Raw genomic sequence first — 13,300 nt, 5'->3', positions numbered from 1 at the left:
AGGAAGAAGAATTCCCTCCCTGTGCAGAACCTACACCAGAGGAGCTGGAAGCAGACACTGCTGAGCTTTTGGGTGAAGGGGGGCCTGCCAGAGAGGAGCTGAGTGTGGCACAGCAAACCTGTCCCACATTAGAGGGTCTCAGACAGCAAGCTGTCAAACAGGCTAATGGGGATGTCAGTGACTCTCACAGAGTTTACTGGGAGGACAACCTCTTGTACACTGAGCATAGGGATCCTAAACCTGGAGCTGCCAGGAGATTAGTGATTCCTCAGGAGTACAGAAAGTTCCTCCTAACACTGGCACATGACATTCCCTTAGCTGGGCACCTGGGTCAAATGAAAACTTGGGACAGATTGGTACCATTGTTTCATTGGCCTAGGATGTCTGAGGACACAAAGGAATTTTGTAAGTCCTGTGAAACCTGTCAAGCCAGTGGCAAGACAGGTGGCACCCCAAAGGCACCCCTTATCCCACTGCCTGTGGTTGGGGTTCCCTTTGAAAGGGTAGGGGTTGACATAGTTGGCCCCCTTGACCCTCCTACTGCTTCAGGCAATAGGTTTATCTTGGTGGTAGTGGACCATGCCACAAGATATCCTGAAGCTATTCCTTTAAGGACCACTACAGCTCCTGCAGTGGCAAAGGCCCTCCTGGGAATATTTTCCAGGGTGGGCTTCCCAAAGGAAGTAGTATCAGACAGAGGAAGCAATTTCATGTCTGCATACTTAAAGGCCATGTGGAAGGAGTGTGGTGTAACGTACAAGTTCACAACACCCTATCATCCACAAACAAATGGACTGGTGGAGAGATTTAATAAAACTCTCAAAGGCATGATTATGGGACTCCCTGAAAAACTCCGCAGGAGATGGGATATCCTTCTACCATGCCTCCTTTTTGCCTACAGGGAGGTACCCCAGAAAGGAGTGGGCTTCAGCCCCTTTGAACTTCTTTTTGGACACCCTGTTAGGGGTCCACTCACACTTGTAAAGGAGGGTTGGGAACAACCTTTAAAAGCTCCTAAGCAGGATATTGTGGATTATGTACTTGGCCTCAGATCAAGGATGGCTGAGTACATGAAAAAGGCCAGTAAAAACCTTCAGGCCAGCCAAGAGCTCCAGAAGCAATGGCATGATCAGAAGGCTGTTTTGGTTCAGTACCAACCAGGGCAGAAAGTGTGGGTCTTGGAGCCTGTGGCCCCAAGAGCACTCCAAGATAAATGGAGTGGACCCCACACAATTGTTGAAAAGAAGGGTGAAGTCACCTACTTGGTTGACTTAGGCACTGCCAGGAGTCCCCTTAGGGTGCTCCATGTCAACCGCCTGAAACCCTACTATGACAGGGCTGATCTCACCCTGCTCATGGCAACAGATGAGGGACAGGAAGAAGACAGTGATCCTCTACCTGATCTCTTCTCTTCCACAGATCAAGATGCTCTTGTGGAAGGTGTAGTTTTGGCTGATTGTCTTACTGCTGAGCAGAAAGACAATTGCATAAATCTCCTAGGACAATTCTCAGAACTCTTCTCTACTGTGCCAGGCACCACTTCTTGGTGTGAGCACACTATAGATACTGGAGACAGTTTACCTGTCAAAAGTAAGATCTATAGGCAGCCTGACCATGTCAGGGACTGCATAAAGCAAGAAGTTCAGAAAATGTTGGAACTAGGAGTGGTTGAGCACTCTGACAGTCCATGGGCTTCTCCTGTGGTACTGGTACCAAAACCCAATTCTAAAGATGGAAAGAAGGAAATGAGGTTTTGTGTAGACTATAGAGGTCTCAACTTGGTAACCAAAACTGATGCTCACCCTATACCCAGGGCAGATGAGCTTATAGATACACTGGCATCTGCCAAGTATCTAAGCACTTTTGATTTGACTGCAGGGTATTGGCAGATCAAATTATCAGAAGATGCTAAACCTAAGACTGCATTTTCTACCATTGGAGGACATTACCAGTTTACTGTAATGCCTTTTGGTTTGAAAAATGCACCTGCCACTTTTCAGAGGTTGGTGAACACAGTCCTGCAAGGGCTGGAAGCTTTCAGTGCAGCATATTTGGACGATATAGCTGTTTTTAGCTCCAGCTGGGATGATCACCTGGTCCACCTATGGAAAGTTTTGGAGGCCCTGCAAAAGGCAGGCCTCATTATCAAGGCTTCAAAGTGCCAGATAGGGCAGGGTAAGGTGGTTTATCTGGGACACCTTGTTGGTGGGGAACAGATTGCACCACTTCAGGGGAAAATCCAAACAATTATTGATTGGGTTCCCCCTACCACTCAGACTCAGGTGAGAGCCTTCCTAGGCCTCACTGGGTACTACAGGAGGTTCATTAAGAACTATGGCTCCATTGCAGCCCCTCTTAATGACCTCACATCCAAGAAAATGCCTAAAAAGGTATTGTGGACAGCAAGCTGTCAGAAAGCTTTTGAGGAGCTGAAGCAGGCCATGTGCTCTGCACCTGTCCTGAAAAGCCCTTGTTACTCTAAAAAATTCTATGTCCAAACTGATGCATCTGAATTAGGAGTAGGGGCAGTCCTATCACAACTTAATTCTGAGGGCCAGGATCAACCTGTTGCTTTTATTAGTAGGAGGTTGACCCCTAGAGAAAAGCGTTGGTCTGCCATTGAGAGGGAGGCCTTTGCTGTGGTCTGGGCTCTGAAGAAGTTGAGGCCATACCTGTTTGGCACTCACTTCATTGTTCAGACAGACCACAAACCTCTACTTTGGCTAAAACAAATGAAAGGTGAAAATCCTAAATTATTGAGGTGGTCCATATCCCTACAGGGAATGGACTATACAGTGGAACATAGACCTGGGAGTAGCCACTCCAATGCAGATGGACTCTCCAGATATTTCCACTTAGACAATGAAGACTCATCAGGTAATGGCTAGTCTTATTGTCCTTCGTTTGGGGGGGGGTTGTGTAGGAAAGTACCATCTTGCCTGGCATGTTACCCCCATTTTTCACTGTATATATGTTGTTTTAGTTGTATGTGTCACTGGGACCCTGGTAACCCAGGGCCCCAGTGCTCATAAGTGTGCCTGAATGTGTTACCTGTGTAGTGACTAACTGTCTCACTGAGGCTCTGCTAATCAGAACCTCAGTGGTTATGCTCTCTCATTTCTTTCCAAATTGTCACTAACAGGCTAGTGACCATTTTTACCAATTTACATTGGCTTACTGGAACACCCTTATAATTCCCTAGTATATGGTACTGAAGTACCCAGGGTATTGGGGTTCCAGGAGATCCCTATGGGCTGCAGCATTTCTTTTGCCACCCATAGGGAGCTCTGACAAATCTTACACAGGCCTGCCACTGCAGCCTGAGTGAAATAACGTCCACGTTATTTCACAGCCATTTTACACTGCACTTAAGTAACTTATAAGTCACCTATATGTCTAACCTTTACCTGGTAAAGGTTAGGTGCAAAGTTACTTAGTGTGAGGGCACCCTGGCACTAGCCAAGGTGCCCCCACATTGTTCAGAGCCAATTCCCTGAACTTTGTGAATGCGGGGACACCATTACACGCGTGCACTACATATAGGTCACTACCTATATGTAGCTTCACAATGGTAACTCCGAATATGGCCATGTAACATGTCTATGATCATGGAATTGCCCCCTCTATGCCATCCTGGCATAGTTGGCACAATCCCATGATCCCAGGGGTCTGTAGCACAGACCCTGGTACTGCCAAACTGCCCTTCCTGGGGTTTCACTGCAGCTGCTGCTGCTGCCAACCCCTCAGACAGGCAGCTGCCCTCCTGGGGTCCAGCCAGGCCTGGCCCAGGATGGCAGAACAAAGAACTTCCTCTGAGAGAGGGTGTGACACCCTCTCCCTTTGGAAAATGGTGTGAAGGCAGGGGAGGAGTAGCCTCCCCCAGCCTCTGGAAATGCTTTGTTGGGCACAGATGTGCCCAATTCTGCATAAGCCAGTCTACACCGGTTCAGGGACCCCTTAGCCCCTGCTCTGGCGCGAAACTGGACAAAGGAAAGGGGAGTGACCACTCCCCTGACCTGCACCTCCCCTGGGAGGTGTCCAGAGCTCCTCCAGTGTGCTCCAGACCTCTGCCATCTTGGAAACAGAGGTGCTGCAGGCACACTGGACTGCTCTGAGTGGCCAGTGCCACCAGGTGACGTCAGAGACTCCTGCTGATAGGCTCCTTCAGGTGTTAGTAGCCTTTCCTCTCTCCTAGGTAGCCAAACCCTCTTTTCTGGCTATTTAGGGTCTCTGTCTCTGGGGAAACTTTAGATAACGAATGCATGAGCTCAGCCGAGTTCCTCTGCATCTCTCTCTTCACCTTCTGATAAGGAATCGACCGCTGACCGCGCTGGAAGCCTGCAAACCTGCAACATAGTAGCAAAGACGACTACTGCAACTCTGTAACGCTGATCCTGCCGCCTTCTCGACTGTTTTCCTGCTTGTGCATGCTGTGGGGGTAGCCTGCCTCCTCTCTGCACCAGAAGCTCCGAAGAAATCTCCCGTGGGTCGACGGAATCTTCCCCCTGCAACCGCAGGCACCAAAAAGCTGCATTACCGGTCCCTTGGGTCTCCTCTCAGCACGACGAGCGAGGTCCCTCGAATCCAGCGACGCTGTCCAAGTGACCCCCACAGTCCAGTGACTCTTCAGCCCAAGTTTGGTGGAGGTAAGTCCTTGCCTCACCTCGCTGGGCTGCATTGCTGGGAACCGCGACTTTGCAGCTACTCCGGCCCCTGTGCACTTCCGGCGGAAATCCTTCGTGCACAGCCAAGCCTGGGTCCACGGCACTCTAACCTGCATTGCACGACTTTCTAAGTTGGTCTCCGGCGACGTGGGACTCCTTTGTGCAACTTCGGCGAGCACCGTTTCACGCATCCTCGTAGTGCCTGTTTCTGGCACTTCTCCGGGTGCTACCTGCTTCAGTGAGGGCTCTTTGTCTTGCTCGACGTCCCCTCTCTCTGCAGGTCCAATTTGCGACCTCCTGGTCCCTCCTGGGCCCCAGCAGCGTCCAAAAACGCCAAACGCACGATTTGCGTGTAGCAAGGCTTGTTGGCGTCCTTCCGGCGGGAAAACACTTCTGCACGACTCTCCAAGGCGAGTGGGATCCGTCCACCAAAGGGGAAGTCTCTAGCCCTTTTCGTTCCTGCAGAAACCTCAGCTTCTTCTGTCCAGTCGAAGCTTCTTTGCACCCGCAGCTGGCATTTCCTGGGCATCTGCCCATCTCCGACTTGCTTGTGACTTTTGGACTTGGTCCCCTTGTTCCACAGGTACCCTAGATTGGAAATCCACAGTTGTTGCATTGCTGGTTTGTGTCTTTCCTGCATTATTCCTCTAACACAACTCTTTTGTCCTTAGGGGAACTTTAGTGCACTTTGCACTCACTTTTCAGGGTCTTGGGGAGGGTTATTTTTCTAACTCTCACTATTTTCTAATAGTCCCAGCGACCCTCTACAAGGTCACATAGGTTTGGGGTCCATTCGTGGTTCGCATTCCACTTTTGGAGTATATGGTTTGTGTTGCCCCTATCCCTATGTTTGCCCATTGCATCCTATTGTAACTATACATTGTTTGCACTGTTTTCTAAGACTATACTGCATATTTTTGCTATTGTGTATATATATCTTGTGTATATTTCCTATCCTCTCACTGAGGGTACACTCTAAGATACTTTGGCATATTGTCATAAAAATAAAGTACCTTTATTTTTAGTATAACTGTGTATTGTGTTTTCTTATGATATTGTGCATATGACACTAAGTGGTACTGTAGTAGCTTCACACGTCTCCTAGTTCAGCCTAAGCTCCTCTGCTAAGCTACCATTATCTATCAGCCTAAGCTGCTAGACACCCTATACACTAATAAGGGATAACTGGGCCTGGTGCAAGGTGCAAGTACCCCCTTGGTACTCACTACAAGCCAGTCCAGCCTCCTACAGACATCCATCCTCCAAAGGGGAAGTTTCTAGCCCTTGTCGTTCTTGCAGAATCCACAGCTTCTACCATCCGGTGGCAGCTTCTTTGCACCCACAGCTGGCATTTCCTGGGCATCTGCCCACTCCCGACTTGATTGTGACTCTTGGACTTGGTCCCCTTGTTCCACAGGTACTCTCATCAGGAAATCCATTGTTGTTGCATTGCTGGTGTTGGTCTTCCTTGCAGAATTCCCCTATCACGACTTCTGTGCTCTTTGGGGAACTTAGGTGCACTTTGCACCCACTTTTCAGGGTCTTAGGGTGGGCTAGTTTTCTAACCCTCACTGTTTCCTTACAGTCCCAGCGACCCTCTACAAGGTCACATAGGTTTGGGGTCCATTCGTGGTTCGCATTCCACTTCTAGAGTATATGGTTTGTGTTGCCCCTATCCCTATGTGCTCCCATTGCATTCTATTGTGACTATACATTGTTTGCACTGTTTTCTATTGCTATTACTGCATATTTTGGTATTGTGTACATATATCTTGTGTATATTTGCTATCCTCATACTGAGGGTACTCACTGAGATACTTTGGCATATTGTCATAAAAATAAAGTACCTTTATTTTTTAGTATATCTGTGTATTGTGTTTTCTTATGATATTGTGCAAGTGACACTAGTGGTACTGTAGGAGCTTCACTCGTCTCCTAGTTCAGCCTAAGCTGCTCTGCTAAGCTACCTTTTCTATCAGCCTAAGCTACTAGACACCCCTCTACACTAATAAGGGATACCTGGGCCTGGTGCAAGGTGTAAGTACCTCTTGGTACCCACTACAAGCCAGTCCAGCCTCCTACAGGAAGCAGATGCCAAATATCCCCAGAAATTCCACATACCTCAGAGCAATTACTATGACCTTCACCCACCCTGCAGTAGAGTTACTGGTATAGCTGATGTTAGTGATTTAGCGGGAGGAAAAAGTGACAGTAAAGACGTAAAGAAAGATATAATGGCAGACAGCAGGGGCATTATAATGGTGCACATATCTGATAAAATAAATGTAAGGAAATAGATCAACTAATCCTGTATACTGCAATATGACTAAACCAGCTTCACCTTCAGACCGCCTTATAAAGTGTACATAACCCTGCAGACCACAATACCACAAACCTTACTCAATCTTCAAACTCCCATGAACTTGTAAGTTATTCTACATGATACACTATGTTATAATACAACCAACCCTCTCTGACCTGCAGGTCCTCCAGTTCTATGCATGTCCCTACACACTATAGGAAAACAGACAATGTTTTAGAAAACACTCTAGGTGCCGTGGATCATACAGGTACACAGCCGCTTCAGGTGTATTCATAAGTTGTGAGGATTCACCCAAACCACGCCCCCCAAAGATACCACTCCACACAACTCAGATTTGGCCCTCTGCAGGTCTTACTAAAAATCTGGAAACATTCATTTTGGAGATGCTTTAAGGTACATTCCTTCAGAACTATACAGTTTAGTGCCCATTCATTACAAAACAAATACCTGGAATGGCTTTGAAGAGCAATACATCTGACTCCATATTTCCTCTCTCCAAAGGATCTGTGGAGATAGTTCCATCTGTACCAGCAGTATTCTGTTCCAGGAATGATGAGGATACAGACGCGCCCTGCGCATCAGTACAGGGTTGTTGTAGGTCACAATACTGACCGCAGTCTTCAGGGTGCATTGGTTCCGTCTTGCAGTTCTGATGTGGTTCATTTTCATCAGAGAGCACCTGCTCAAGCCATGTGTTGTTCTGTAGACTCTGGCACTCTTCAAACGCTGGTTGTCTGCAGTGATTTAGCTGTGGACCATTGCCATCAATCCACAATAACTCTTGCTTTATGTGTTCATCTGGTCCCTTCCCATCTGGGAGCACTGGTTGTCTGAAGTGGTTTTGCTGTGGCTCACGTCTCTCGTAAAATGGTGGCTGCAGGCAGAAGCTCTGTTGTGGGTTCCAACTATCTGCATACAATTGTTCTTTCTTCACGTGTTCCTCTGGTTCTAGTTGCGTGCACTGGTCCTCCTGTGGTTCCTGCCCACCATCAATCACCGGCAGAAGACGAAGGCTTGGCTCACCTGGGATGACCAGAACATCAGGAGGCGAGCACCTGGAGACAGTACAGTCCTCCTGTAGTTCACAGCCATCCAGAGACATAGGTTGAAGGCATTGGCTCTGTTCTGGTTCACAACCATGTGGGGGTGTAGGTTGAAGGTACTGATTCCCCTCCCTTGCCATGACTGAAAGAGGGGTTGGAGGGAATTTACTGAAAGAACAATCTCCAACCGTCACCGGACTGACCATCTCCAAAGATGCACCACCATTTTCAAGGTGATATTGACCCTTTGTTAACCAGATTTGCTCCATAAGCACAGCGACTCTAGATGGTATGTCCTTTAGGGTATTCTGCAGGTTATCCAGTTTGGCTTCCAACTGCTCTAGCATAGATAAAAGGATCACGTTGGGCAGGTTCCCTGATAGCGGCTCTAGCTCATGGTCCCTCTCAGCATTATTTTGGGATCCTGAAGCTGACACATTATGGACAGGAGAAGATGGGAGTGCAGCTCTTACGGGTTCAGGTGAGGAGCGTACTCTTCTTTTTTTTTCTGGAGCCTGTCTTCTTCCCATTCTGATATACAAGTGTCTGTGAAAGGAGGAAGCGAGAAAAGAAAACATCACCACAGGAAAATTAAGTCAATATACTACTTTGTGTCTCGCTAAGCCCCTGTGTTCTCAGTTTAAGCTTAAAGTAAATATAAAGATTCATTACTTTTAAAGCTATATGCCGCCCTTTTGAGGTTGCTAATCTTTTAATGTAAGGAAATGCATCTTTTTGCATGTTCGCCTCCACTTTTTGGACTGATGCTGCTGGCTTTTTGACTTCGAGAGAGCTCTGAGGCCTGCTAACCAGACCTCAGTGCCAGTGTTTAACACTATATAAAAGGGTGTTTAATTGGCCACCCCCGATTGGCACGCCCTGCCTTACTTATAATTCTCTAGTATATGGGCCTGGAGGATGGTTTGTGCCATCCTGTGTGCCTTACTTAAAGATCTCTAGTATATGTGCCTGCAGCACTGTTTGTGCCATCCTGCATGTACAAAACGAGAAAGGCACTTCAGCCCGCCACTGCAGACTGAAATGGCAGACATCTATACTGCTAACTTGACTTTGCCATTAACCCTAAAGGCAAAGGGTCCACTTCTCTTAAAGCAGGCCTACCAAGTCTTATGACAGGGAGTAAGTGAGACATATGTTTTTATACGTCTTTCCAGCAACAATTCCAAATTGACGTTTTGCTGGAGAAGGTTAGATGCCCCATTGGCTAACACAGGGTTTAACGGTTTACACTTAAACATGTCTAACTCCTGAATGGGAGCACCTAACCAGGTCAAGTAAGGTATCAAACTAATGGGGAAATTAAACCTGATGTGATGTCAGATCGAATTTAATGTCACTATTAGTTTTATGCAACTTTTAGAAAGTTGCTACCCTGCACTTCATCCAGTAAAGTGGCCTCACAAAGGCCACTTAAACATTGTTGGGTTTCTGACCGCCTGAGAAGACATGAGAATGACTCCCAGGCCTGGGAACAAAGGCATTAGCATTGGAGCGAGGTTTGACATCCTCCCCCAGGAAGGTTGCAAAGGGTGTCAGCCCAAAGGGTAAGCTTCAAAGGTGAAGACGCCTCTGAAAGGCAGCTGGTAACAACACTCCTGTGCAAGATACCTTTTGTTACTGCAGACATTTATGAGATGGGGCCGAGGGGCAAACCAGTGTTAGAACAGGTTTTCCCATGGGCATGTAGCCCACAGGTGGCCAAACCTGAGAGTGGGCTACCCTGCTCCTCACGACCAAGGAAGGCTTGTGCCATTTTAGAAGGGGCAAGAATGGGGCACTCTGAGATAGACAGGTGCCACCCATCACAGGAACTGTGTCACTAGAGGGGGGACCCAGTAGTCCATTGATTAGTGACTGCATGGTCCCCTTGGGGCATGTTTCTGAAATAAAATGGGCACCCCTGGCACCAGGGCCAGCTTTAATGCTGGTGGTGCCCAGTGCGACAAACTATTTTAGCACCCCCCCATGACCTCCTCCTTGAATTCCCTCACTACCACCCGACAAAAATGCCACTCATCTCTCCACAGGCCCTTTTTCACATACATTTCATTTGTTTTAAAGCACCGGTAAAGGTTGGCCTTACTAATCCACTCAGCTATCCACAAGAGGTCAGTGTCCCCCCTCCAGGTCAGTGCCCAGTGTGGCTGCACAGGTCGCATCCCCTAAAGCCGGCCCCGCCTGGCATCCTTACCCTTAGTTCATGATTGGAGAACAAGAGAAGACCTTGGAAGGCTTGTGCTCCTGGCTTTTGATTGCACAAAGAGAGGTTGCACCAACAAGAGGACTGCAACTGCTGCACTTTTGGGCTACTGAGCTGCAATCCTGCCTGTGCCTCCTGACCTCAGGAAAACTTGATATCCCAACTTTACCAACTCCAGGGACTCCAAGGATCAGGAGGCTGGCTCCATGGAACCCACTCCAGGGATGCAAGAGCGGAAAGAGCCCATGTCGGAAAAATGGTAGCCCCAGTGGAAGTTTCACTGCTACCAATCGCCGGGTGCCCCAGCAAAGGAATCCTAGATGGCCAAAGTCTGCACCAGAGTGTGCCTTAGCCCGGGAGAGCTGTCAGTGACCGGATTCGTTGGACTACAAGGGCACAAGCCCCCACCAAAGGTTTTACGTCTAACCGTTGTGTTTCATCACCAGTAGTAAAGCCACAGCTGTGCAACTACTGCAACAAAGTGGACTTCGAAGAACGTCGATCTACATCACAAGGTTCGCCCCACATCACCTGTGGACTGAGGAACCACCACAGAGACACCATCTTCAACCACACTGGAGCATCCTTGTGAGCATCTTTGCCTGTATAACTCAGCATCAGGACCACTCCATTGTTTCCTATGGCGTCTTGTTCTAAAGTTGGGAACTTGCTTTAAAATCGCTCTGGTGGCCAGATTTCTTTCTGGCCCTCTAGTCCTCGTCCCTGTCAGATTTGGCAGCCCAGGCCGGGCCGGAATATTCAAACTAAATTTTCCAAACTTTCCAAAAGTTTTCACACTTTCCGTTTGCCAATGCTTACTTGCAGTTGCATTTAAAAGTATTTAAAAGTTCTAAAATCTGTAACTCCGGAACCCTTCAGCCAATTTTAATGATCAAGGACTTTAAAAAGTAATAAATGTATGCTCTAGTTTTATAAATTGTTGTTGTGTTTCTTTACTGGTGTGTGATTTTCCTATTTCCCTATATTGTGCTGTTAAGTGCATTAAATAAAGTTCCTTTACTGAGCTTTACTGCTCGCAGCCACAGTTACCCGGTTTGAGCTAGAGGTTAAGTAAACAACATTGTTCTTTCCCAAAAAGGTCTCTGCGACTGTACTCCATGATACGGCTACCTAGCCCTATCATATAGTAGACACAGATCCTCACATTGAAATAATGATCTGTGCTGTTGGAATGCAAAAGGCTTTGGTAGCAGCTCTGTTTAGCCCCCACCAACCTCCCACCCTGCCTCTAGGAGCTCTATCAGCAATAGTCCAACTACCACATTAAACACTGGTCACTAAAACAAAAAAACTAGCTGATGTCAAGAGTTGGAGAGGATCTACCCTGCTCAAAGTCAGGCCTCCCTTGAGGACCATTACAAGCATTACAAAGAAGCTTCTGTCACCTGAAGGTGTCTGTACAAATAAGACCCATCACGTGAACAATAGTGATGTTCTGAGCAGATTGTATCTGACAGTCGTAGTATCAGGAGTTACTCCTCTTCACATCTAGACCCTGCTCATTGCTGCCTTCCACGATTAGTTATAACTCATTCACGCCAGCTCTGCCAGGCTGAGAGGCCCTCCCTATCCATAGCAGATTTGTAAAGCTTCTACTTTTGTCACTATGTTCTGATTAGCCCTAAACCACTGTTAACAAATGTCTTACTTAATCTGTAAACATTGTTATTATTCATTTTTCCTTTGTAGTTCAGTCTTCAGGGATTATGGTTTCAAATTAAAAGCAAATACAAGTTTGACTGTCAGGAATTGGTAACCTCTGCTGATGGAATGCAGCAAAGATGATTTAAATATAGCCATACAGGGAATACATAGACATGTGATGAAAGAAGAGTTACAAACATATTTTGGTGAGGCAAATTTTGTTCACTGTTTGTACCTAATTTACTTGAGCCATAGGAGTCCTTCTGAGGAAGGGCCTAGACTATGTGTGGAATAGGGAATGAGAGAAGGAATTTGAAGCTGTTAAGAAGTGTCTTGTGAATGCTAAGTTTTAATACATTTACCACAGGACTGCCCCGTTGCTAGTTACGGATGCCAGTGACAAGGGTTTGAGAGTGAAATTGAAACAGGGGCATCATCGAAAAGAAGTCATGATTGCCTTTACATTTGTGAGTTTGTGGGGGCTGAACGTTGATATTTTATTATGAGAAGAAGGCTTCGGCCATGTTCTGGGCTATCAAAAAACATATATTACTAATTCTTGTGGAGCATACTATTTGAAGTAAGACCACAAATCCTTGCAGGATTTTTAGCAAAAAAGATTTTACTTGGCCTCTTCTAGGATATGGAAGGGGATTGTGGCACTGCAAGATTGTCATTAGCAAAATCAAGGACAAATTGTCAGTGCAGAACAGTTTTGTTTTTAGTCTACAATTAGTGCTGCCCGGCAGGTTAAGGCCATTTTTATTCAATAAGCACACATAGGACATCTACTGGAATCCAAGACAAAATAAGGTTGAGGAGCAGTTAATGATTACCAGGTATGCATTTACAGATTGAGCAGGATGGGAGGGAGTGTTTAGAGTGTAATAAAAGTGATAAGATTAGGAAGGTAAGGATTCCCCCAGTGGTGTGCAGAGAGGTCCCCACTGGCCCCTGGGATGAAATCGCTTTCAACATTCTGCATCCCATGCTGCTTGGTACGGTTCCCTTTTAGGGTGGAAGTGGCTGCGGGTGGAGTGAAAGTACTAGGGTTGCATGTAAGAGAAGAGAAGCAATTGGACAATTGAATGGTAAAGTGAAATATGATGTGTTCAAAGAAGTAATTGATGGAAGGTTTCAGTTGGAGAGTTGGTTGTTGTTAAATCAATTGCAAATCACCTGGATATTTTCAAAGTCAGCCAACCTCCCAAAGTTGTTAGGTTAGTCTGTGGGGATGTGGAGTTAGAAGACGGTCTCATTTACAACCTGCAGCAAATTTCAGTAATTACAAAGGGACACAATGGTTTTGTTATGTTGTTTACCTTTTCTTATTTTATCTGTTTTCTGTTGGGAATTATTTTTGGGTTGTGTTAATTGTGCCTTG

The 13,300-nt window shown here is 46.7% G+C and overlaps 1 protein-coding gene across 1 annotated transcript in view; it reads right to left on the bottom strand.

The window, feature by feature from the left end:
- Positions 1-13,300, bottom strand: part of LOC138276466 (uncharacterized) — a 78,793-nt gene that overhangs the window by 28,301 nt on the left and 37,192 nt on the right. Inside the window, exon 3 of the mRNA XM_069219194.1 lies at positions 7,435-8,576. Within this exon, the coding sequence (XP_069075295.1) occupies positions 7,435-8,560 (1,126 nt within the window). The 5' untranslated portion in view covers positions 8,561-8,576. The remainder of the gene's footprint in view (positions 1-7,434; positions 8,577-13,300) is intronic.

The sequence above is a fragment of the Pleurodeles waltl genome, unplaced genomic scaffold (genome assembly GCF_031143425.1).
Source record: "Pleurodeles waltl isolate 20211129_DDA unplaced genomic scaffold, aPleWal1.hap1.20221129 scaffold_39, whole genome shotgun sequence".
NCBI lineage: Eukaryota > Metazoa > Chordata > Amphibia > Caudata > Salamandridae > Pleurodeles > Pleurodeles waltl.
Note: the sequence above shows the minus strand (reverse complement) of the source record. Positions and strands in the feature narration are given on the sequence as shown.